Below are 26315 nucleotides of genomic sequence, written 5' to 3'. Positions count from 1 at the left end.
TTTCCTTTCCAAAAACCCTGTCATTTTTCCGCGTGTCAGTTATTTTTTTTAGTTTAAAATAAAAGATTGCCGGATGCAGAAAAATTCCTGGCGCAAATTTACAACTCCTTCGACTTGATTATAATAGTGAACTGTCGACTTCTAAGTCTGACTGTGTGAGCGAACTGAGAGAATTTTGTTTAATTTAAGTTTTTTTCTCTCGCGATAAGATGACCATCCTCGAAAAGACTCTCGGATAGGAACAGACCTAAAGACACGTTTTCCCGTGCTTACTTTTTTTCGGGTTCTGATTGGTTCTTTTGACTGTGATGATCGAAGTTGCTGTCAAGCACCAACACAGAGTCCAATACTGGTAGACTGAAACAGGTTTTTAGTAAAAAACAAACATTATAGTAACGCGTTACAGAACACTACATCAGATCGTCACTTCTTAAAACTAAGAAACGTTAGCGCACCTAATTCTTGTAAATACTGTATACAAATTATAAACTTTAAGGTACTAACTAATACTACTGCCAACAAAATAAAAACTTCATCTGCCGTTGTGATGATTCAAAGCTTGCACAAGGCATACCACATCAAATAAATGTGTGTTTTCTACCTCGATCATAACGGGTTATTGTGGATTCAAAAAGGTTGTTGAATATGAGAAGAACCCATAGATATCTAAGTCCCTTGACGACTGATTACCGTGGGCTTGATTATCGATTTCGAAAGTTTCCGCCTTGGTGAAGCTACAAGATTGTAGTCAATAATTTGATAGGCCAATTAAACATCAAAGAAACCGGCAATCCAATGACGAACTATAGGAACTAAAACATTAGCCTATCATGTCGCTGCTTCTGTCTAATGTAATTGGCTTCGTCCATCTGATAAAGCTTTTCAAACTCTTCTCTAAAGTCCCGTAACGAGGGTTGTTGTTCACAGCTGGGGATGTTGAGAAGAGAATCGAATAGCCTGCCCCAAATGGGATTCCAGTACCTACAAGAAATGGAACGATATACCTTTTATAGTTGACTAGAATATATACCCATTTGATCATAATATAGGCCCGCAGACAGCCCTATCACATATCTACTTAAGCCCAGTGGGTCTAGATCTAAATCAGCCTGAAAAACTTGGACTGCATTGGCCCTAATCAAGATAGCTGAAGTACAGTCAAATCTTTCTTAACGAACACCTCAGTCAATAAGATGGGCCTCTCGCTAAAACGGACGCCTAGAGTTGGCCCCTGCCTTTACATGACGGACATCTCTTTAAGACAGACACATAGTACCGTTCCCAAAGGCAGCGTGCAAAGAAAGTGGTGTCCGATAACCTGGGGCTAGTCAGTGAATTCTGTTCTTAACTTGCCCGATCGGCGAGTGATTTTTTGCGGGAATTCAAATTACAGAAGAAATGAAATCAATCCTGCTCATCAAATCTTTTTCAGGCTAGTTAAAATAACTTTCGGGCTGGTACATGCTACCTACAGCTTGCCCGAATGGCAAGCTGTAGAACTGACTTTCTTTGTACCCTGCAAAGGTGTCCATGTTAGGGCCTGATTACAAGGAGAGAGGGTTACCCTTGTTCTAGGGTTCAATTCAATTTCAATTTCACGTCGTAGTCGTGCCGTGACGGCAGAGAAATGTACAAAAAAGCTTGCTGCACGTGCAGAGTTGTTGTCTTGACTATTCAACCTATTGCTTTTTTGCCGTTTTCGTTGACGTCGTTGTTACAGGTCAATTCCCCAACCTTAAAAGAGATAGATAGGTGAAGAAAACCGGAACGTACCTTCGGAAACATTTTGTGATTTTCCATCTACCTTTATCGTCTTTGTTAACTTTCATGTAATCTTGGAACAAAAGACAATGTACTGTGCCCAGGATACCGTACATATCAACCTGTACAACAAGGAGGCAAAAACAACATCTGAATGTCGCTTACTAGCCTGCGTAACAGGCGCTTGGAAGTAGTGGGCACAAGTAAAAACCGGCGCGCGAGAAGGAGACACGCGAGGGGAGAGGAAGCCCCTCACCCCTCGCGTGTCTCCCTTGCGCGCACCCGTTCTCTCTTTAGCTCACTACTTCCAAGCGCCTGCTACGCAGGCTTGTAGCTTGCTAGCAAAAAGGGAACCAGGATTGATGTTAACAGACATGTACAGTGGAACCTGGTTAATAAAGAGCTTTAGATTTGAGGAAGAGGACGACTATTAGAACGAGTTTTAACTTAAAGTTTTATCGCGTTTTATCGAAAAGTATTCAACCCGGAAAGCTTCAATGTACTACTTTTTACCTGAAAAATGAGTGCGGTTATTTTTATTGGAGAAGGCTTAGCCCTTTACGGTTACAAAATGACTAAACTTCTAAAATTTGATACCTTGTTTCACTCCGCCACTACGACATTCTCGCTAAAACTTGTAGTAGAATGACGACGGCTACCACGTTTTCCCGCCAAAATGACGCTGGTTCACGCGCGTGCACTACTTGGTATTGAGAAAATCTCGTACTCATAGCCGTCCTCGTTTCAAAATCTAAAGCTCTCTAATACGGACACTAACACACATTTCATTTTGTCTGTATTATCCGAGTGTCCGTATTAAGCGTACTCTTAAGACAAAAACTTCATGGATTCCTTTTTTATCTATGTAAAGATACAAAAAAGCAAAAAAGCCGAGGAATTGAAACTTGTGTAACAGGAGGCAGAAAACGTTATCAAAGAACCACAGCATAAGAGTCAAACACCGGAAGAAAGACGGACTGACCAAAATCAAACACGTCACGCGCTTTCGCTACTGTTTTTTTTTTTTTGGAAAAAAATGGTATTAAACCGTAAAAATCAGGGTACAATAGTAACAGGGTACAATAGTAACAATTGGCACACAACTTAACTAGACCTGAGTGCGCAGATACCCAGCGTCCGTAAAGAGGGATTGGGGATATACGAGAGTTTGGGACAAAGAGGAGTGTCCGTTGTCCGCATTAAGCGGGTTAATTTTAGAGAGAAAATGTGAACTTTTCGTCGGGACAAACGAAACTGTCCGATATACGGGTTTCCGTAGTGCGGGGTTACCCTGTAGCAGATCAAGTTGTGGATGTTAACTGTACCTGCGTGGTCCAAGCTCTTCCTTCTTTCATCTCGATACACTGAAAGTCTTCTGTGTAGCAGTTAGCGGAGAATGTTGTCCCAGCTGGGAAGAGCTTCATGTCAATACTACGTCCAAAATCAATAAGCTTCAGTGCGGCGCAATCGGGTGTGTCGACATCGCTACAAGAAAAAAAAGCCACCTTACAGGAGTTCAAAGAAAAGAGCCCTAATAAAAATAGACGGCGAGCAGTCTCTCTTTTTCTTCGGATTAGTGAAGGGAGTGCACGCACGCGCGAGCGTCGAAGCGATGAGACGCGCCAAACGAGGGCGGCTGCCCGAGAACAAAAAAGCGCCTCTCCCGTCACGCGCGTGGTCATTTCGTGTCTCGAGCGTTTCACTCGACAGCCCAAGAAAAAAGAGAGACTGTTCTTAGTCTATACTTGAATGACATCAGACATCTGGGAAGGTTGGGTTTTTGGGAGGAAAACGCGAATAACTGGAAAGAGATCAATCAGCGAGTAAAACTCAAACCAAGAGATCTCTTGACTCAAACCCTATATTGTGTCATCTTCGAAATACTGGCAACCAGGGCCACAATGGTTGGAGCAAGAGAACTCATAATTGACTACGAGTAGACCCTCATTTTCCTCCAGTAAAATACACAAGCGCGCTTGAAAGTTGCTACGAGCGAGGACAAGGAGAAACGCATGACACCTTCCTGGCGGATGGCAATTTTCAAGCACGTACGCGTTATTCGCTCCCAATACTATCCCTTAGGAAAACGAGGGACTGATTACTCGTAATCTAGACACACAACGGCGCCAGTCTTACGTTTCAAAATGGACTAGAGGTAAAGATGAAGTCTCTGCCCTTGTCAACAAACTCGTCACTCTACTTACGTGTCCAATACAAGGAAGTTGTCTGGTTTAACATCACCATGGATGATCTGGCACGAGTGTGACACTTCAAGGATGCGCAACAGTGCGATTGTGTAAAAAAACATTACGCCTTCTTCTATGCTTTTCTTATTGAGTTTGTATTTGTTCACCATGTCCTGGGGAGAAGAAGTTCATTAAATTAACTTTTTGAGGCAAGAATAGTGGAATTAGTAAGAAATTTGTTCATGGACACAAAAGAAAACACTCTGTTCAAAAGATTTTAGCATGAAGCTGAACTTAACACGGAGTAAAATAACAACATATGCAAGTGTAATAAATGGGAAGTGTGGTCGCTGGGTTACTTTACCCAAATGGTTCGCAGTTATACGAAATATCTCTTTTAGTTTGAAAATAGCATTCAAGAAAGTCGAAGCATGTTTCATCTCTCCAAATTTGAAGTTTTAGTGGGAGGTGTAAACCACTTAGACCACTGCTGTGTCTTTTGAACGGTTTTCATTTGAATGTCGCAGGAACAAAAGCAAAGTAGTTTACTTTGAACAATCACAATGAGCACAAAAAAGACAACAAACAAAAAACAATCCGTAACAAAGTATGTAGCCGACGGGAAGCGCGGGAAAAAGCGTGCAAAAGTCAACATTGCACCTGATTGGATTGCATACTCCAAGAACAAAAGCAAAAAAATTATTTTGACCAACCAAAATGAGCGCAAACAATCCATGAGCCAATCAGAAATTGCAAAAAAATTCTGTAGCCGAGGGGAAGCGCGGGAAATTAAACGTGTGAGAAAGTCACCATTGCACCTGGTTGGATTGAATGTTACAAGGACAAAGGGAAAGTAATAAAACTTAGATGCTTCTTGCTTAGACCAATCAAGAATGAGCGCAAACAACCCATGAGCAATTCCATGAGCCAATCAGAACATGCAACAAAGTATGTAGCCGACGGTAAGCGCGGGAAATTAAACGCCTGAGAGTGTCACAATGGAACCTGACTGGATAAAAAAGGGCGCGAAAAAATAAGCTAGTAGTGCAGTGTACCGAAGCAATGTTACTGTACTTACGAGAATCGTTCCAAGCGGCTTGTATCTATCCAGTAACACGGACGATTTGGAGTAGACATACGCTGCCAGCGGATTCATAAACATTTCATGCTAAACAGATAGATAAAAGTCAAACAATTGAATTTGTTAACAACACTAACAACTGTTTTCCTTGGGCAGTGAAACACCGAAGTGTTTAAAATACACAACTAGGGAGCTTAAACGCATTTTTTTCGCGAATTATTCTTACCAGCTCCTTTGAACAGCCAAGAACTTGCATTCTGCTATGAAGTTGTCTGCTGATATAGAACTCCCATTCGATGGAAATCTTCTGAACCTGTTGTTAAGATCGTAGACTAGGTTAGCCGGGAGGGCCACTACACCAGAGCGAACATAATCTAACGGCTCGTTTAAAAGTAAATAATATTTACCTTCAATACAACCTTCTCATCGTCAGTCTCGTCATCAGGTCGTTTGCTTGCTAAGTACACTTTGGCAAAAGCTCCTGACCCAATTAGATTCTCTACGTGGTAAATATCATCATTTCCTAAAATATACAACATCAAAAACAAAATCACTGTTAGAGCGGTTTTCACTTGACTGTCGTAAAACCAAAACCAAAGTAAATACACTAGCCAACCAGAGGACGTAGTAAAACCAAAACCAAAACCAAAACCAATCCCAATTCGACAGTCAAGTGAAAACCGCTCTACTAAGAGTATTTCCGTAATCAAAAATCACGGCGTTGCGTTTGGAGAATCCAGCAGTTATTTGATTCAAGTCGTTCATATTCGGTAGGCGCTTTTTGGACAGAAGTATACATAGTTCCGGACTGTTGAAGACACAGGGGGGTTTTAACCTTGTACTTTCAAGATCATGTCATTTTTACTGATAATTTTGCTTTTGAAACTAAGATATTGCAGCGAAAAAATTGAAATGAGGATATCTGGATACTCATTTTTCATGAAAATTAGTTCACTTTTCTGCAAATTTAAGTGAACTAGAAAATAACTAATTGTATCCTTAGAAAGGCTGGGAAAACTAAGAACAGAAAGAGCCAAAGATATTCGACTGCAGACTGTCCACAGATGTTTTTTCTTGCTTCCCCCCCCCCCCCCGCCTTTATTTCCCTTGCGCTAGCGGTTAATAAACCCCCTGCGATTTTTATTTTCATATGCGCGCTCGATGACCTCAAAAGAGAAAATAGAGGGTCTGTGAACAGGCTAGCTCGACTGACACCACATAAATGGGGCTCTGATTAATAAAACGATCTCTAACCTACCAAAACAAACTGAGACATTTGTAGCAATTTTTGGCATCTCCCGACTGCAAACAGTAAATCCTTCGTAAGCTGACAAAGGAGGGTTAATCCTGCTAAGAAACGCATCGACAACATCCCCCGCGAAAGGATTGACCACAGCCGAACCAACATTAGCTTCCTGTGGTAAAGTCTCAGCCTGGCACAAACTTGTCTCTTCTTGGATTTTACTCAGTTCCAGTCCATTATGCTGGGACACTGTTGAACACGAGCCTCGCCTTGAAGACCCGTTTGACAAGTGGCTAGAGTTGGTCGAGTTGGAGTCCTCGTTGCTTCCCTCAAATATAGGGCTCAGGGCTTTACTGGGCGTTGAGGCAAAGCTCGCAGCGTTTGCACAAGCCGACGAATATTCCACCTCCTCAGAAGTTAAGTCTTTCATTTCTGAATTTTCATTGGTTGGACGGATTGTGCTCCACGGAATGTTGGGTAGCGAGGATGGGCCAATGCCAGAGCAGAATGGAGTCGAGGCCATTCGGGCGGCGGCAGCGAAGCTTCCTGTGGTGAAAGCGGTTTGATCGTGAGTGAAGTCTGCAAGCGACACCTCGCCAGTTTTATCGCGATGGTAGGATGGCTGACAGCTTTTGGGAAACGGGTCTGCGTCATTTTCATCACTGGGACCAATCATTTCATCGTCTTCATCTTCACTGGTTTCTAATGGGCATGTGGGAATGCCTACAGAGGGTTGAAGTATCCCAGCCAATGGACGGCGTATTGCCTCTTGCTGACTGCCCGTCGGAGGCCTACATGTCCACAAAAACAGAAATTTTCATTTCATGAGATTTCCAAAATACGCCTTTAGGATAATGCGAATACGATTACGTTTTCTTTACATCGTCCGAACTCATAAGTTTGTGATGTGTTTACAACTTAAACGGACAAAGAAAAGTTGATGTAACATCTGCATAATCCGCCAAAAAACCGTATCATGTGAAGATGCTCTTTTACAGAAAACGCAGCAATGTACCTAAATCACCTAGTGTGTGACCTGGGCTCGAACGCGGAAGGTAGAAATTTTCCGAGAGATTTTTCTCCCAGTTCTCCGGTTTTTCCATCTCCTCGAAAACCACCATTTTCAATTTCCATTTCGAACAGGAATGGAATGGTGGACGAAGGACTACTAAGTGAAAGTGTTACTACTAAAATATCAGTCATTCATTTCTTTCTTCTTTCTTTCTTAAAGGAATTCTCCTGGCACAGACGTTATTAAAAGGTGGAATAATTAATATTTCAAAAGGTACGAACAAACTTACATATTTTCTTTATCTTCTGCATCATTTTCTTTGTTTGCTTTGTTTTCGTTGTTGGTAGCTGTTTCATCATAAATAACGAATCCACCAGCGCCTCCAAATCCACCTACAGTAAATTTACAAAAACGGTTCAGAAAATCAAATGTAGTGAAAACCATACAGTAAAACCCCGGAGAGTGAACCTCAAGTTTTTTGGAAAAAACAAAGAAAAAAAAAACTTGTTGAGTATTGTAGTAGCGTTTCACAAGTCATGAAATTGTTTCAATGAAAAAAATCTGTTCGACTTTGTTCCTCTTTTTTTTGTCTTTGGTTACTCAATTTCAGCAGAGTCTGTCTATACTTGACAAATTTAGCGAGTTGGAATATAATCACGATGACGTTTGAAAGACCCCAACTATACTTCATTGCAAACGACGTTTTAGCTAACCTGGCTGTCGTGGTATCTTACTCCAAGTTGGCTTTTTTTTCCTCTGTAAAACTATGCCCTAACCCCGATTAATGCCAAGAGCCCCGTAATAGCCTGTTCACAGACCCTCTATTTTCTTTTCAAAGTTCGTCGAGCACGCGTGATAAAAAATAAAAAATCGCGGGGGCCTTATTGACCGCCAGAAGAAAGAAACGAAAAGAAAAATAAAACAACGTCTGTGTACAGGCTAGCTCCGTGACAGATAAAATGAGGCAAAAAAAAAATGGCTCATTACAGGTTCAAGCAGCAAGAGAGTGGGAAAGCTTGAAATCAAATAAGTCACTATTCAAGTAGAAATCTAAAAAACCCATCGTTCTATTAAAAAAATTAATAATAATAATAATAATAATAAGGGCCCCAGAAACCAGAAACACAAGTTTACTCATGTTTTTACTTTGATTGTATAGAGTATTAGAGTTTGATATTATTCTAAATAGGCTTTAAGTAGAGATAACCACATCGTGATTATGATGGCCTCGTTTAGGTATATAAGAGACAATGAGAGTATAAAAACTGAATAATTTTAGATAAATAGGCTTCTAGTAGAGATAATTATATCATAACATCTTTGCGTAGGTTTTACAGAGTATAACAATTTTATAATATTCTAAATTGTTTTTTTAAGTAGAGAGATTCATCTCATTATGTATATTAGGATTGTATTAGGTTTCGTACCGACCTTTTTTTACTTCTAAGTATAGCTTCCCAAGTGGTGTAGGTTACATTATGCACCCTATACTACTCATAATGTGGACAGTGTTCCAAAGTTTTATACTGCCAGATAATAATAATAATTCACCTAGGAGAATGGTAACTTGTACCTACCTAATCCTCCTAACTCTGCAGCAAAAGAAGTACGTGTAGTATGATCATTACTGAATGCCGCTTCAAAGTCTTTATCTGTCTGATCCAGTTGATTAAAATCACGTTCCGACTCTAGAGGCCCAGCAAACATGTCACGAACTACCATCAGCGCCTGCTTGGTAAATACAGTCGGCGATGGGCCGGTAAGATTTGAGCTGTTTAAATCACCTGATTTATTGGCGTCTGGGGTTCGAGAGAAAACGTTGAATTTGTTGCCTGTGATTGACTCATGTGGAAAGGGCATGCTATTTACCAAAGAGGTCTCAGCAACAAAAGCCGCACCCACTTTAGAGTCACTTGAAGGGTTTTGAAGTCTGTTTTCCTGATCGTGGTGGTTTGAATTGTTTGGTGGTCTACTTGCTGGTGTAACTTGGGGCATCAACTCGCTGGGTTTGTTCTGTACTCCATAGCCTGCAGGTTGAAAAGCAGATTTACCATATCCAAACTGAGGAACATTTGATGGCACAGATATAGCGTCAAACTGTGATCTCTCATCCAATGCACTTGAATTTTGTACAGGCGGAGTGCTGTAGTGATCTGCGAAAGCCAAACCCCGCCTGGCTACTGGCTCCCCACTATAAACATAAAATCATTCACAAACATCACATCGAAGAAAAAATACACTTTCTATAAAATACAATGGTCTTCTTTATAAATGTACTCTCAAGAGTGGTGAACTCTCCAAAGGCAAACATTTCCCTCCCTTCAGTTTCTGAGATGGACGTATCACAAGAGAGACGTCTGCATTTTGCACCCAAAAATCCCATGCTGATGACGTAATTCTGTCGAGAATCTGGTGAGGTGCTCGCTTGCTTACTCTCTCGGCATTTGTTTACAAATGACTGGCAAAAGTAAAAAGGACACAAAGGTTAAGAGAAATCCCACTTAATGATGTAGCAAGAAAGACTTATTTCCAAGCAAAATGTTATTTTACAAGAAGCATTTGAGGTTTGACCAGGAGATCTTAAACTACAACTCAACGAGGTAAAAATTTACATTAATTGGAACCCTATGAAGACCAGATTTATTTTGTAGACATGATTTGTCATCAATATTTTCATGGTTGTACTTTATTTTTGAGCAAGAGTGACTACAAATAAAGATTGTTGTTGTTGTTGAAGTTTTTAAGCCAAAACCAAGTCTCTATCTCAAAATGTTTCCGTACAAGTTGGCAGTGGGAGGGAGTGATAAGAGGTGGCTACATAAATTGCAGGCTTATCCTGCATATGGGGCAGTAGTGTATAAAATGCTTCAACAAAATCACCTGCTTTGACTTGCTGATGTAAAATGATTGTTTTCCTCAAAGCTTGGTTTCCCTGTGGCCTTGACCACGCCCTTTTGACAGCTTCCTATGTCCATGGGGCAGGGATCGTCATTGCTGGGCAAACCTCTGGAGCTCTCAACAAAGCTTGAAGCACAAGTTGATTTTTTAGAGTCTGATTGGTTAACTGCTATCAAATATTTCTTTCGCCTAGCCAAATATCTCCTTGCAAGAATTTCCTCATACTGAAACTCGGCCTCAAATGAGTAGACCTCTCTCTTAGGGTACATGTATCTTACATTTTGTTGTTGCTCTTGCTTTACATCTGCTGGTTTATATGTCCCCTCCCTTATTTTTGAAAAGATCCTGGCTGCTCGGAGTTCCTCGAAGGAGAATTCCTCTGTTCCTGCATAAATTTTTTCTTTGCAGTACATAACTCTGGTCGTCTGGATTTCAGCATTTTCTGTCTGTAAGTCAGGGGACAAAATGGTGGAAATGATACATCAAAGGAATAGCCACAGGCAACCCAAGTTTCACTAAAAAGAGACTGTAGTTGGCCCTGACATAAACTGTGAGTGCACTGAGGTCATAAGTAACCAACTTGGTAAGAGTGGTACTGAAGAAATGAACAATGATTCTAGGTGCATAGATTTTGAGTTGTTAATAAAGCTGTGTACCCAAGCTTAAATGCAAGAGGGTCCTCTGAAGGATTTAATTCTTGTATGTGCTGCAATTTTACCCTCCACATGAAAGATACAAACTTGATTGATTTCTTAATAAGCCATGTTTCAGGTTAAAAAAGACCAGTCACGTAGCCAGGGTTTTCATAAAGAATTCTAGTAGTAGGAAAAAGGTGTAATGTTACAGGAGAACATTATTTTTGAAAGAGGCTCCAAGTCTGAATAAAAAATAGTCATAGCCTACTGAACATTTGCCAGAGAAGTCTGCCTAGTAAATGGAGAATTCTCAGATCTCTGATGCCTAATGGGAGAATTCTGTGTAGTAAAAAGAGAATTCTTGGATCTCCAATGCTTAATGAACGCCCTGCATAGCATAGTCAAATTGGTCGGATATTAAATTAAAACTGTGTCAATTTATTTATTTTATTTTATTAGCTTTGCCCTGAAGAATACAAAAAAAAAAAAAAAATACTGTAGATATGCAAACACTTGTAATAAGAACGTAACAATACACTAATAATAACTTAAATATTAGGGCAGGGACACCGCAACAGCTAAAGCCAATTACTGCGGACCCAAAAAATAAAAAGATATAAAAGTAGCAATTTAAATCACATGCAGCAGCTAATTTCCTGGTCTAAAAACCTGGCTGTGTTACATTTCAGGCAAATACTTTTGAAGCTCCTTGGAGAGTCCGGGTCATAGTTTATTACTAGAGCCTGCGAGTAATAACCGTAAAGAACAGATTTAAAGTTCTCAAAAGTAACATTATCTCGGTCAAGTCTAGTAATAAGCAGGTTCCAGATTCTAGTGGTTCTAACGAAAAAAGATTTCTGAAAGGTAGAAATCCTGCATTGTTTAGGCACAAAAGATTGAGAGCTCATTACGGATATACAGATCCTTTGCGCGCATTCACGCACGAAGGGAACAACAGACGGATCTAAGTGAATCATGTTATGCGTAGCCTTGTAAAAGTATACTAGATCAAGTAACTCGTGCCAGTAGCACACAGGAAGTAGGTTTATAGCTTGCTATATCCAAAGTAAACATGCGGCAAAAATGTACGCTATTCCTCACAGTACCTTATTTCTAAGGGCTTCCATAACAGAGTGCTTATCGGGCTTTTTTGCACTCAGTACTTTGTCAAACTGCAAGACTTGCTTTGGAGCTGGAGTGGGGTGGTTAACAACGTCGTCATCTACATGGACTGAAAAGGTAGGCTTCTGAGGCATACATGTACCATTGAGGGGAACTGAAATCTGATTTCTCTGAGAGACCTAGATAAAGATAAGCAAAATCATCACTGACATTGTTTTTTCCTTACAATGTAGTTCTCATGCAGTTAACTAGTCTGCTCCACAGCCATTTGTTTTTTGTGTTGTCATACAATGACATGAAGAACAGTTGTGAAGCAGACCAGTTAACGTCTTTGCAAAATACTATAACTTCAGCTAAGAAAAGAGCCCCAGTGCGACTTTTACTCTCCAGCATGGCAGTTTTGCAGTTTTGTGAATTCATGGCTAGTTGCAGAGCTTATCACACTTTTATAAGCCAATATTATCCTTCTTCTACAAATTACTGTACCTTCGCATCAGTCCATTTTCCAGGTTTTTGTGTGTTTTCCTTTTTTATCACTGGTTCTGTGGGGGGCATTTGCCACTCCCCAGTAGATGGGGGTAGGGAACTAGCAGCATCAGGGTAATCATCACAAAAAATTTTAAAACCACCACTTGATGTGTTACCAGTCTGGAATGCAGCAACACTTATGCCACCTTTATTGGCTGAAAGAGCAAGATAACATTCAATAATATTATTAACTTACAACCACTTGACTAATTGAATATTGGATTGTTTATTATGAATTGTTTATTGAATCAAGAAACAAAATCATTTTTCCATTAATAAATTCATTAGTCCGTTAGCGACGGGAATGCTTGACCTGCTTTGACTGTAAGCATATAATTATACAGTGTAGTACTCACTCACTACATGTAGTACTATGGTCCCACCAAAGGGGTACCGTTTCATGCATGGTTACTGTAACACCATAAGATCTTAACCAGGCCGCAGTTGACTTGTTCAAATGTTTAGTAGCGTTATCCATCAGACATATCAGTATCCAGCAGATGAGAAGTGGATGTGATTTATCCAGTGTATAGTGGTATCTTTTTAACAACTGGGGCCAGAGTTTTAAAAGTTGGAATCATTTGACAAATCATCTCATCAGAACTCCATTAGTATTAGAGTTGGGGGGGGGGGGGGGAGTTACACTGTACTTACAGAGTGTTGCGCTTCCAGTTCGTTTGGTTCCCACTGTCCCTTTCTTGCCTTGCCTCTTCAGACCACCTAATGTGGTTCGCTCCGGTTCAGAATTTTCCTGCAGCTTCACCTCTTGCAATCCATTGGCAACTTTTTCAGTCAGGCGCATCTCAAATGCCCTTAATCAAATTACAAAGGAATGTCTCTCAGAGCTGTGCTCTAGCAGTGCCTGGCTGGCCTGTGGCACCTAACTTTTGATTCTGGGCAACTAGAACATCTTGGTTTTTTTCATAGAAATCATATGCTGGGTACCTTGGATTTCACAAGTTCAAAGCACTGGGCTCTCTTTAATTTTTCTGAGAGCACAGCATTGATTCCTAAATGAATATCTCAGCAGTGAACAGGGATCCCAAACAAAGCAAAACGAGATTCCTACCTGTGTTGTTTGATTAGTCTCTCCACTGGTTGAGCAGTCCTATGGATCCCTAGGTTATAGACTTCATCTGCCTTCTTGTGATCCCCAAAACTCTCTAAAAGCTGAGCCCAAGACTCATAGAAAAGAGCTAGTCCACTGCAAACTTGCTGACTGTGCATATAGTTGAAAATGTCCATAGGATTTGTGGACATGTCACTCTACAGAAAGTTAAAATCATTTCTATTACTAATAATACAGCTGGGCGACTCTATACATTGAAGACATCATCTTAATGTTTACATGCAGGATAAGGCTCCAACATTTGCCATGTACATGTGCACTTGCTATAATCTTTCCTTCCCCCTCCTTGTCTCAAAACAGACGGATACAATCCCTAACAGGCCAATAAGAATCCCGGTAAGGATTGCCCTGGTAGGGGGTAATCTCACACCCCATCTCAGTTGCAAGTAAATCTATATTTGAACCTCCATTAAGTGGCAACCTTGGGGCTACCGGCAAGTGGCCGCTTAATAGCCTACATAGCAGGCATCAGGAATAAATAGGCACAAGAGAAAACAAGACACGCGAGGGAGACTATAGTGCCTGCTACGCAGGCTAGCTGCTTATAATGGAGGTTGGCAGCTCAATAGAGGTTTGTCATAAATTGGCATTAGCATAATCGTTAGTAGAAACATCACTTTATTTTGAATCAAACACGCGATGGGGGAAGCAATAATGGTCCACAATTGGTCGTCACCTACCTCGGACTGTATTTTCTTCATCATATTCTTAAAATGAAGCCAAGCTAAGTGTATCAAGCACTGGATGGCTGCTCAGTAGAGTTGAGAACAAGAGGAGAACCCTTGTTGGGATGGTTGCTTAACAGGGGTTTAATTACCCATTCTTTTCCACAATTACCGCAAAATTCCGAAAATAAGCCCCTCCAAATATAAGCCCCCCAAACTCGTAATGCAAAAAACCCTCCGTTAAATTGCCCCTCCAAATATATTTAAGCCCCCCCAGGAACTTGTACTTGGAAAATTGCTCTCAAATACAAAGTAAAACAAAGCAAAAATGGTAAATTTACTTCCAACAATAAGGCTAGCCCTATCGATTTTGAAATGCAAATTTCCCTCTGTAGATAAGCCCCTCCAAAAATAAGCCGCTCAAAAAGCGCCTTTGAAAAATATAAGCCCTGGGGCTTATTTTCGGAATTTTACGGTATTTTGAGACTTTGATTACTGGCCACTTAATAGAGGGCGGCCGTTTAATCGAGGTTCAACTGTACCACTTAAGCCCCTCTTTTTACTGGCTTTTTTTTAATCTGCCCCCCTCCTCCTTTCCCCGTGCAGCTTCACTAGCTGCCCGCGCTAATCAGACAGGACCAGGGACAGCACTTTTCTGGTGCCACAAGTGGCCAGGTATTCTGAAGTTTAACCGATCCCGAGGATCAAAAAGTATAAAATCCTGCCAATTTTAATATTGCATCACTGAACCTTTTCAGTCTAAAAAAAGGCAGCATAAATATAAATATATACTCACGTAACGAAGCCAGACTTTGGCATATCGTTCATCGTTCTTGTATCTTTCCTGGTCCTTGAAAAATGTCATGCAGCGCTCCAGCAGATTCGCTAAATCTTTTCCACCCTTGGGAAAGTTTTCACTTGTCCAAATTATGTAACTAATACAATGTAAGAAAATCACAGTTAAATTCAGTTCTAAAATCCTAGCAGTTGGAAGTTTACTCTTTTACTTAGCAAATAGGTAGTCGCAGTTTGTGTATGCAAGATCGATTCAAAGATATGATCTTTGGTTTGCACACTCACCGGTACCAAATTTCTAGAGGGTCTTCTCCTTCGTATGTTCTAAGCTGCGCCTCAAATTCCCTTTAGATAGAAAAAAAAGAGGATCAGCAAGATTTACAAGCGTTTCGAAGTGGTGAAATAATATATAACACTTACTGTTTCTCTCTAAATATCCTCGTTTGATCGACAGAGCTTGGAGCGAGCGCGGCGGTGAGGTTCGCCATCTTGCGGCCCTGTTTTAGTGGTTGCACGTTCTCTTTGCTTAATTCCCACTCGTTTCCGCTGAAGGAATCGGTGCTTCCTTCCATCTCCAAGATACTTAAAGACTTTCAGCAACCGATTGAGGCTAGAAAGACAACTAAAAGTAAACTAACTTGACAATAAAAACACCTTTGTCTCAGAAGCAAACATCGGGCGTTGATTTCAAAATCTCCCGCCGTATGACCGCTGTACTTACTAATCGCGGACTATCAATTCGCATTGAATTTTGGGTCACTATTCATAGTCAAGATGGCGGAGAAACACGCGCTTGCTAGTGATGCCGAAAGTGCGTACGAAAATGGCAGTTTTAAACGACAGAGAGTTGAATATGAAGGAGTCAGAGGACACGAACAGAGCTATTCTCAAGGAGGAAGCACGGGAACTTCCTTTATACAACCGCCTTCTCCCGTGATTCATGTTCGTGGTGTAGCCGATGAAGCCCGTGAGCAAGATCTTTTACACGCGCTGGGTGAGTTCGGTCCAATCAGGTAAAGTGGCTTCTTTTTTTAGACAGTTTTTGCAAATTTAAATGATAGGTAATAGATGAATATTTTTTCATCGTAGCGTAGGCTGTTCGTCCTGGCTTATAAGCTGTTTTGTTATTCGTGTATGTTGCTTCATCATTGAACACCTTTGAAGACTTCCACAAAATACATATACATGTGTAACCGCTTCGGCTTAACTGCAGTAACTGCAGTAACTGCAGAATACCCTGCCACTTCGAAGCTGTATCCGTGAAAGAGCTGGATACGTGGATACGCAGTTATCCCTTTTATGCGCTTTTCTACCTTCAGTGGCTTTAAGAACGACAAATAGACATACCGTATGCATTTTATGCTGTCTTAAGTGTATACTGAAGTGGATACGCGGATACGTAGTGACTATTATTTTAACGATGTTTATTAAGTGGATACGCGGATACATAGTGACAGGTGACTGAGTATCCACATATCCACCTATTTTTAGGAGTTGCTTTAAAGTTTCACGGTATTCTTCAGTTAAGTCAAAGTGGCCCCTTCATCATGCAAGATGTAAAATGGGCGATTGCATTTAATACCTGCACCGTCCGCCCCCCCCCCCACCCCCTGGTGGACCAATGGAATTCTTCAGGAGTATGCTAAAAAAAATGGGGCTTTCTTTAGGGACAGAGTAGAAAAATATGGAATTCTTTGGGGGTGAAGCTTTAATTTTTGACAAAATCTTCAGGGGTGAACAAGGAAAGTTACCTTTTCACAAAATTTCAGAGGTAGACCTTGGATGTCTTCAAGGGTGAATGCAATTTTATTGAATTCTTCAGGGGCAAGAAGAAAAGGTAAGTCCTCAACCAGGGGCAGCAGGGGGTGGGGGAGAGTTTTAAAATGCAACAGCCCAATACCAAATAGAGTTTCACCAAGCTTGCAGTTGTTCAAGTTATTTGACTACTTTATTGGGTTTGTTAATTTTGTTTTAGTTGTATAACGATGATGCCTAAGTTGCGACAAGCTTTGGTAGAATTTGAAGTAAGTTCAAGATTATATGCAGGAGGTGATTTTTATTTATACTACATGGCACAAAAAGTACTGTCTGATAGGCTGGGGCCAGCTGTGAAGCATATATATAAAAGTTAGAAATTAATAACAGTATCTGTCATTAAAATAAATAGCCTTACTTGACTGAGGATGTGGTACGACTAGCTCAATCAGTAGAGCGCTTGACGGCGGAGTACAGGGTTGTCAAAAGTAGCCGGCTGCCAGCGAAAATGGCCGCCTACTTGGTTAGTAATCGCCAGCTACTCTGCTTGGCATTTCTTTACGGATGGGGTTTTTAAAATAAAATATCCTTGGTCTAGCCGGTTACTTTGACAACTCAGCCATCTACTTAAAAACTTTCTCACAACCCTGGGAGTAGGAGGTCACAGGTTGGATCCCTGGGACAGGATCAATACTGAGGGCAAGGTTTTAGCCAGGAGGGTGTCCAGCCGTCCTATGAACACCCATTTTTGGAAAAAATACAACAAAAATTCACTTAATCTCTTTTAATTTTATGGGAGAACATGCCTTCTGGACAGCCAGTTTTCAAGGTCTGGCTAAAAGCCTGACCAACGGTCTGATAAGCAAAGGTACAGTGCAATGCCTTTTTTTTCTTAACGGCTTGGCCCTCACATGGCTCAGATGTCCTTGTAAACTGTGGTCCCATTTGCAGTAGGAGACATTCAGATACAGATAGTGTCCTCATTATTAGTACTTTTGTGATAAATGCATTGACACTCAAATTAATAAGTTGAATGCCTGATGTTAGTTGTTATTACTTCCTTTGTTTCAGAACATCTCTTCTGCAAAAGATGTTATGGATTATACTGAGGTAAGTCTTGATATGACCACTAACTTAAAGCCAAAACAACAAAATGATGTGATTTAGTGAATAAGGATCTGTGATTATCATTTTGAATTTTTTTTGCCGAGAAGATCTTTAGAAGAAATGCAACAAAATACTTACAAATACATTACTTAAGCAATAGTAATCAAGCAATAGTGATCAAAGGCGTCAAACAAGCTATCACATTGAAAGACATGTAGCCTTTCATATTATTTTTTTTTTATTTCATTGCTGTTTTTGTTTTATTTAGGGTGGAGATGCAGAAAAGATTGTTTTGTGTGGAAGACCTTGCTATTTCAACTACTCAAAAAGCAAATCTATATCAAAGTATGTTGCTATTTTTTCCCATCTAACTTTTGTGCTAAGAAACCACCTGCAACTGAATTATTTAAATTATTTGTTCTTCACAGAAATCTCAACGTACAGGTAGAAAATCCTCCTGCCAGAATTTTGCTTATCTGCATCATCAACCCACAATATCCTGTTACCACTGTAAGTGGCATATATATTATTATATAATTTAACCCTTAGTCTTTGATATTTATTTGTTTCAAATGGTGGATAAAGTCTGTCAATGAGAGTCCATGCTCAAACTTTACATCTATTGAGTACAGGAACGTTACTGCAATAAAATAATTTTTATTAGTATATACTAAAACAGTGGATAGTGTTTTCCGCGCGCTCTGATTGGCTACTCAATCAGTGAATATCCTGCACTATTCACTGATTCACCGCCAGTTCCTCGGAGCGAGCGACGCCAAACTCGTGTAAGTTGCAAGCAAAATGCCTTCCCGGTTTGCTGCCGTAAACAAACAAAGAAATTTCACAACTAATCAAGCAAGCTGTTTCCGAAATACACGAAGAAGGTGACGAAGTTCGGATTGGAAGTTTTAACAGGTAAAGCTTTGTCTTTTTGACACGAATTTATCGATAAAACCGGTGAAAAAGTTTTTTGTTTACAAATGTAAATTTAAGTGTTGCGTTACTTTATTTAGTTGACTTGTTCATAAATAAGCTTAAAACTAAATTTAATAATCTTTTTTTATAGAATGATTTTAAATACAAAAAGAATTCACAACTCCTTTTGAACAAATTTCCCCGCAAGAGCTAAACAAATGCCTTCAAAAGTTTTAGTTGCCGGCAAGAAAAAGCGACGGCCGCGGCCGCCCGGTCATTACGCGCCAAAATTGTAATCGTAGGCAACAGTATTTGAGTTAAAAATCGTCGTTTTTGTGCTCAATTATCTCACTGTTTTAGTATATACTAAAACAATTATTCACCTCAGTGTCGGTGGCTAGTCGTGGATATTTACCTCACTGCTTCGCAGTTCGGTAAATATCCAGGACTAGTCACCTCCACTTCGGTGAATAATTGTTATTTATTGACATGCTTAACATCCAACAATATAAGTACTACATGTATTTGGGATATGATTCTCTTTGCTTTGACTCTGGTGATGACTTCTACATAGGTTTTCAAAATGTCAGTCACAAAGACAATCATATTCCACTCACTTATGATGTGACTTCTGGTTTCAAACAGGTTTATTTACTGTATTGCATAACTTTGTTTGTTTGTAAAGCTTGATAGAGTTATAATTAATATGTCATTTCCCAGCAGAGTGCAAACACCTGTAAAAAGCCGCTTCATTTTATAAAATATTGTTCACTTTACACTGTATATCGGCATTTCTAAGTGCCAGTATATTTTAATAGTGAGTATTTATAGATATGCACCTGCAGTGCATGGTTTAGTTTACTGAATCTGCATATACTCATTTCAGGATATTCTTCACACCATCTTCAGTAAACAAGGTCATGTCTTGAGAATTGTCATCTTTAGAAAGAGTGGGCTACAAGCCATGGTGGAGTATCCTTTTCCAGAGTAAAATAAAGTAAATATTTTTCTTTTTGATGCAGTGTATCTTTAAGTTTGTACAGCTGTATACATGTTTTTGCTGTGTTCCTAGTGAACTATTATGTTGCAGTAAAAAGTGCTTTTAGGGGAGACAACCCTATAACCTTGGGACCTCCATATACATTATGTAAAATAAGAACTGGTCACTACATAGCTATTAGAATTTCAGGCTACTAGTATTTCTAGCAAATGAACAGCAATGGTAGATGGTGTAGTGTCAAGTGAAGCTGAGGTGTTGCCTTCATAAGAATCCAGTTCTGTAGTAGTTTGTGGCATTCTTTTGGGTGTGGCGGATCATTTAAGCTGTTTATAATGCATGCCTATTGACATACATGTACACATATTATTTAACAACATTCCTTGACAAAAGTTTTGAACAGATTTGCCTCAGTAGAGCAAGCAACGCAAGCAAAAGAAACCTTGAATGGAGCAGATATTTACACAGGCTGCAACACACTAAAGATTGAATTTTCCAGGGTATTTGCAATAAATTTAATATTTTACTTATATTAATTGGCAGTAATGATGATTTGCACTGGGTTATGAGTCATTTAATGATTCCCTTGCCTCACTGAACTGCTTCCATTACATTGATACTTGGAGGATCTCCGAGAGGTTTTTCTCCGGGTACTCCGGTTTTCCCCTCTCCTTAAAAACCAACACTTTCAAATTCCAATTCGATCTGGAACACACGGACACGTTTCAATGAGTTCTTATGAACTCCTTAGTGATCCGTGGGTAAACAAATTACAATTTACAATTTTTTTTTTTAAAGGATAGTCTAAGTTTACACTTGCTGTATTTCCTCGAATAATAGCCGGGGGTGATTATTATTTTTTTCACACAAAGAGTGGGCGATTATTTCAAATATTGCCTCTGGAAATTGTGCCCTTAATATTTATTGGTCATATTATCCCACTACATGTAAATCAAAAAATGATCGCATCAATTAAACTGAACATGGACTTTTTAAGTGTTCCAAATTTGTTTCCTTGATTAATTTTCCACGTCAATATCCTCCGCACCATCAGAACTTGAATTGTCACTGATCAGTTTTGCTTGTGCAGACTACACTTCAACTTGACCTGGAAGTTATAAAAGAAAGAGAAGATGGTGAGGGGCAATTATTTGAGGGAGGCTATTTTTTTTAATATTTCCAGGGGTGGGGGAAGGGGGATGCGGCAATTATTCCAGGGAGGCAATTAATCGAGTGAAGACTATATTTGAGGAAATACTTTACATGTATTTTTACCGGATGGACATCTTTGTTCAGGAAGAAGGACCAACTACAGTGTGGGTCACTTATTTTACCGTGAAAGATGTGTCTCCTGAGTTCAAATGTTTTACAAATTAAGGACCAAAATGTGGGAAATGCTACCAACAGCACTTTTTCAACAATAGCATTTATTTGAAATTGTTACTATTAATTTTCTTGGCGTCTTTTGCAGCAGGTAGAGTCACTCAATGTACACAGGAATGATGAATATACTTTTGACTACACCAAGGACTTTCCACAAGGTAACTGCTACTAACAATGGGCAAATCACTTACTGCCTGTACCATTTTCATTTTGCTTCATGGAGACGTTTTTCAGTCAAGTGTTGCTACTCATTGTGTTTGGCTAAATAATACTGCTTCACTTTCTCAAGTACAGTGTACTGTAAAGCCTTTGGTGTCTATATGATCCATGATAGCTACATGTGCAATAGCTGGAAAACATTCAACAGACAGAAAGGTTGATTGGAAACCAGCCTATCTCAGCAGTCTCTCCCATATTGATCTGAAGGGTTCTTTAATAATTTTAATGTCTGTTGCAGATTTTTTTTTTCTCAATGATCCTTATGATTACAGCTTGATCCTGCAGAAACCTGCCTAAATCATGTTAAAGCCAATATGATTTGCCCATACATGTCTTACTGCAGCTCATGTTTTTGCCGTAAATTGTGATTTTCATAGTGATTATTAGAATCCAATTATTGGATTGTTTGCTTTTAGTGTTTATTGGACACTTGACTGAAAACGTCTCTAAATTAGCTCAGATGAGAAGAAATTGACTCCATAAATTAAAAGAGCATTCCTTAAGGATGAAAAAAAAAACTTCTGGAAGTTTTTGAAATTTACAAGAAATGTGTCGCAGGTTGCTAACGTTGGGTTTTTTTCTGCTTAAATATTGATCCAGAACAATATTTGCGAGCTCTCTGAATTTATGGAGCAATTTATTTTGCTGGTACATGTTGTTTTGTCAATTTGCTGCCATGATAGTACATATTCTAACAGCAGAGTCAAACAAAAGATAACATAACATAGTTCCCTCAAACATAACCATGTCAAACCACTGGACCATACATGTGTTCACCATATAATGTAGCTTTAATACTTGACTTGATCCACCATTGATTATTATGATGTTATGCACAAGCGTAAGCAAACACTTGAGCACTAGACAGTATCACAGGAAGTGAAAGTCTTGATATCGCTGTAATAGTCATGCAAACCTGTACAATTACATAAACATGTATACAAACCAAATTATTGTTAAAGATTGCCACACTAAGTTACTACTCCATCCATAGTGCTTAGTTCACATTGTAAAGATCGAGTCACCTTTTAAAGCAAAGTATTTTTCCCACTGATAGTTATGTATGTGCTATCCAATACCAAGAAATCTCACAATTCCATACAGAAACTTATGCTTATTGTAGAACCTTCTTGTACAAACCAAACAAACAGCTCTGTTGAGTTATGTGTAACATAAGTTATTATTCAAAACAAGCAGTCAGATTCACAGTACCACCTTGCGTATGCTGCATAATGAAAAAATTTGTCTGCCACAACAAGAAAAATGCACCTAACATTTTTCTTAGTTTTAATGATTGCACTATTTGGCTGCAACTAGATACAAGTTAGACTTGGAAGGGAGAACTATATGTTTACTTACTCTTTGGTAAATAAGTAACAGCACTGGGATCAAATGTTCTGATCATCATGCAGCACTTAATGTGTTGTGCAGAAAATTAAACAAGTGATGCATTGCTGTTTTTTTTTTCTGATTCCATGCTGGTTTTTATAAACAAGACTGCTTAACCTCAAAACAACATTGTCAAACATATGACACATGCAAGAGAAAATGATTTTCACTTGTGTACATCATTCCAAGAGCAAACAATCTATTTTCGTTGAATACTTTATTTCAGACTTTTTAATCCTCACAGTCATGTATACCATCATGTATCATGTTAATTACAGACTGTATGCTTTTTTACCCTTTTGTACAATATACCTTGTTTGTGTCTTTGAAACTATTATGTTATGAATGTGATAAATACTAACTGTTTTAATCTCCAAGCCTACAACAAGCCCCACTGCGCTTTAAATCAATCAATCTTTCCATACATACCAGTCTTTAAATTCTAGTTTGATGTGACATAGAAGGCTGATGTAAAGCCAGAGGGGTTTAAGTAAGTCAAGGTATTTTTGGGTTTTTTTCCCTTTTAATATCAGTGGATCATAGACTCCACTGGAATATTCCAAATCTTGGCTGAAATAATTATGGCATTAATGTTTAAGCTTTAGACAGCGGTTTCTGTGCTGTTTCATAAAAAAACGTGCATGATTCCTAACATGCCTTGAAATTTATAATGAAATTTACTACTAGTCAAGAGTTAGATAATGCTTGAAATAGACCTCTTTAGCTGGCATGTTTTGTTTACCCAATTTAGGTCATGTCATATTACTCTAGAAAACCGTTTCTTTCAAATTTTAAGAACATCATATGGCCTGTATTGGGAAAACAAAGCGTCAAGTTTAAGTCAATAATTATGATGTCTACTTCTGTTATGTTTTTTCTTTTGGCTAAAAACCTGGACTTGTCAGTGGAATGTTATTAAAATGAGCCCAGCAAAGTATAATGAATGCAACTTTACATGTACGAGATAAAGTGCTGTTTTATGATGTTATCTGGCATGTGACTATGCCCAAAAGCTACAAGTGTCTTATGCAGCCAGTTTCTTTAGTCCTTTGTGTGGTTGTTATATGTCAACATAAAAGTCCGTTTCTCAAACTAGAGTGAGAAAACAGCCAACATTTAGAGACGCCACCTTGTTTTCCTGTGAAATAACATCAGAGAAAAGACTGCAGAAATTTCATACTAATGATGTGACAATACTCAGATCTGAGTAGTGCTGCTGATTGGTAAGGTCGCGAGGGAAATTGGCTTCAACCAATCAGAAACACTAGCCAGATCTGGGAAGTGACATGTCATTAGTATGAAACTTCTGTAGTCATTCCTCAGACAACATATCATGGGGAAACCAGTGTTGGCATATGTTGGCTGTTTTTTTTTTTTTGAGGTTTATCTTAGCCTGCAAGCAAGCTCTCCATTTGCTTGAATTGCGAGAAGTCACATGGAAGTAGCAGGCAAAAGGAACCTTGAGCAAATCACTCGCGCATTCCGTAATGGCTCGCTTCGCTCATAAATGGGGAGCTTGCTAGTAGGCTAGGTTCATCTTGAACATGCTGTCAGTTGTAATAATAGTATCTAGTCAAATCTAATAGTATTTTTGTTTTCTTGTAGGAAACATTGGAGTAAGGCCACCAGTGAAGGAGGGTCTTCTAAGCCGTCCACCCAGGCCACCCTTCCCACCAGGTCGAGGGGGCATGATGATGCATGGACCCAGGCCCTTTCCTTCCCCTCCCCCACCCATGGCTGGTGGCTGTGTCCTCATGGTATACGGACTGCATGATCACAAAATGAACTGTGACAAACTCTTCAACATTCTTTGTTGCTATGGAAATGTTCTTAAGGTGAGAATGATGTGAAACCTGGAATTTTTATGGTGTAAGTTTTAGAGTTAACTTTTCAGATTTCTGCATTTGTGGTTAAATGACAGTTTACAAGTTTTCTTACTTGCATTCCCTTGCTAGCTATTCTCACGAAGTAAAGGGATTTTGTCCCCCTCTCCCGCATTCAAATTGTCTTTGCAAGTGGATGCAAACTTGAGGTGGGTGGGGCTTTGATACTGCACAGGGCCCAGTTCCTCAAAGGCAGATAACACTAATCCAGGATTAAGATTTTGTTCCACTTTTTGTATTTACCTTCCAATGCATTACTTAGAGTAACATTTTGTGTTATCATTTCTTTTTTTTTTTTCGAAGTAAAGCCACAACGGTGTTACGTGTTCTTAGACAAGAAAACCGTGCTGAAAATTTTGCTAAATCCTGGGTTAAACTTAACCATCTTTCAAGGAAGTGGGCCCAGATTGAGAGACACCTTTCCTGGCCAAAATAGGTTGGAGCAACTCAGGCCTTTTTGGAACTGCTTGCACATGTAGTTTTGTTTTAGAATTATCAATTTAACCCTACTAACTCATTACTTTCAATTTTTCTGTTCTAAATTGTAACTTTTGTTGACTGGAATTTGATGCTAGCCCACATTTTTCCTTGCATTGTCACCACTTAATGTTGTGAGCAACTGAGCTGAGACAGTGTCTTTAGATCTTATTAAGTGGTCCAGGTAAAAAATTTAATATTGAGTTAACTTATAAGTGTTGATCTCTCAGATAAAGTTCCTGCTGAACAAGCCTGGTGCTGCCATGGTAGAAATGGATGATCATGTGGCATGTAACACAGTTATTCAGTGCCTTGGTAAACAGACTCTCTTTGGCAAACAACTTGAATTCAGGTAAAGTGTTACAGTAATTAGCAGACTAGTTATATTGACATAATAGGGTATGGTAAGCCTGTGGTATATGGTATACAGTGCCTTTACTAAGGATTCTAGTTTATGATTTAAGGCAGTGACCTCTTGACAGTGGAAACATTCTATATTGACACAGTGACACACCAAAAAAAAATAACAAGCCTGTGATACAAGATTCAAATGTATTTTTTTGGTGTATGTGATGCACACAAAATGACAGGCCTTCAAGAATATGCTGACTGCTTTTTATATAGCACTGACCTCGTAATGGAGAGTAGAGCACTCACTGTTTATTCAACCTCGGTGGGCATGCCAATTGCAACTGCTGTTGTTGTTGTTGTTGTTGTTTTTTTTTTGTTTTATTTGTAATAAACTTTCTTAAAAGCCTCTGTTTCTTGCTTTGCTGTCAGCTTTGCGCTTTGCTCGAGAATTTTTTCTTTGTGCCCTTTGCTATACTTGTGGTTCAGTCTTCGTTTGAACATAAGGAAAATGCACTGAGGCATAGATACAGTTGCATTTGTACGATGCAAGAAAAGAAAGTTGTTTTCTTTCATGTTCGTGATACTGCAATCAACTATCAGCTACTTTTACTTTGCATTTTTGTAGTTTTTCCAAACAGAAGTACCTCGTAGACCCATCATCGGTCTCAAATTTGCCCGATGGGACACCGTGCTACAAATCGTTCATGGAATCAAGGAATCACCGATTCTGGACGCCACAGCAAAGCAGCAAGAATCGTATCCATAATGTCGCGTTGTATTAAAT

General features: G+C 39.3%; 2 protein-coding genes across 4 annotated transcripts in view; one reads left to right on the top strand and one right to left on the bottom strand.

The window, feature by feature from the left end:
- Positions 1-379: 379 nt before the first annotated feature.
- LOC140943486 (mitotic checkpoint serine/threonine-protein kinase BUB1-like) lies at positions 380-15767 on the bottom strand. The gene is made up of 18 exons (XM_073392581.1): positions 15476-15767; positions 15341-15400; positions 15057-15195; positions 13536-13732; positions 13121-13278; positions 12425-12621; positions 11923-12117; positions 10164-10627; positions 8861-9474; positions 7573-7675; positions 6287-7062; positions 5436-5551; positions 5255-5341; positions 5026-5115; positions 3966-4120; positions 3087-3246; positions 1774-1883; positions 380-981 (listed from the first exon to the last, which is right to left on the bottom strand). Exons 1-18 carry the CDS (start codon positions 15625-15627, stop codon positions 813-815), a joined length of 3942 nt encoding a protein of 1313 aa, XP_073248682.1. The 5' UTR covers positions 15628-15767; the 3' UTR covers positions 380-812.
- A 34-nt stretch (positions 15768-15801) lies between these two features.
- LOC140944239 (heterogeneous nuclear ribonucleoprotein L-like) overlaps positions 15802-26315 on the top strand; it is a 28100-nt gene continuing 17586 nt past the window's right edge. For 2 of the 3 annotated variants that reach the window (XM_073393371.1, XM_073393370.1), the window contains exons 1-11: positions 15803-16068; positions 17031-17079; positions 17882-17920; positions 18186-18262; positions 18346-18427; positions 19719-19804; positions 20233-20329; positions 21301-21370; positions 24426-24655; positions 25411-25532; positions 26157-26287. In XM_073393371.1, coding sequence (XP_073249472.1) covers positions 15830-16068; positions 17031-17079; positions 17882-17920; positions 18186-18262; positions 18346-18427; positions 19719-19804; positions 20233-20329; positions 21301-21370; positions 24426-24655; positions 25411-25532; positions 26157-26287 — 1222 coding nt within the window. In that variant the 5' untranslated portion in view covers positions 15803-15829. Of the gene's footprint in view, positions 16069-17030; positions 17080-17881; positions 17921-18185; positions 18263-18345; positions 18428-19718; positions 19805-20232; positions 20330-21300; positions 21371-24425; positions 24656-25410; positions 25533-26156; positions 26288-26315 lie in introns of all 3 variants that reach the window. The other variant, XM_073393372.1, reaches the window with a different exon arrangement.

This window comes from Porites lutea, chromosome 7, assembly GCF_958299795.1.
Source record: "Porites lutea chromosome 7, jaPorLute2.1, whole genome shotgun sequence".
In the NCBI taxonomy this organism is placed as follows: Eukaryota; Metazoa; Cnidaria; class Anthozoa; order Scleractinia; family Poritidae; genus Porites; species Porites lutea.
The sequence above is the reverse complement of the archived record's forward strand: the minus strand, read 5'-3'. Positions and strand labels throughout refer to the sequence as shown.

Coding starts and splice junctions, on each gene's coding strand:
- LOC140943486 (XM_073392581.1), bottom strand. CDS start 15,627: ATGGAAGGAAGCACCGATTCCTTCAGCGGAAACGAGTGGGAATTAAGC. Junction 5,552..6,286: donor AAATGTCTCAGTTTGTTTTG/GTAGGTTAGAGA, acceptor TGTATATTTTAG/GAAATGATGATATTTACCAC. Junction 982..1,773: donor ATCACAAAATGTTTCCGAAG/GTACGTTCCGGT, acceptor CATTTCTTGTAG/GTACTGGAATCCCATTTGGG.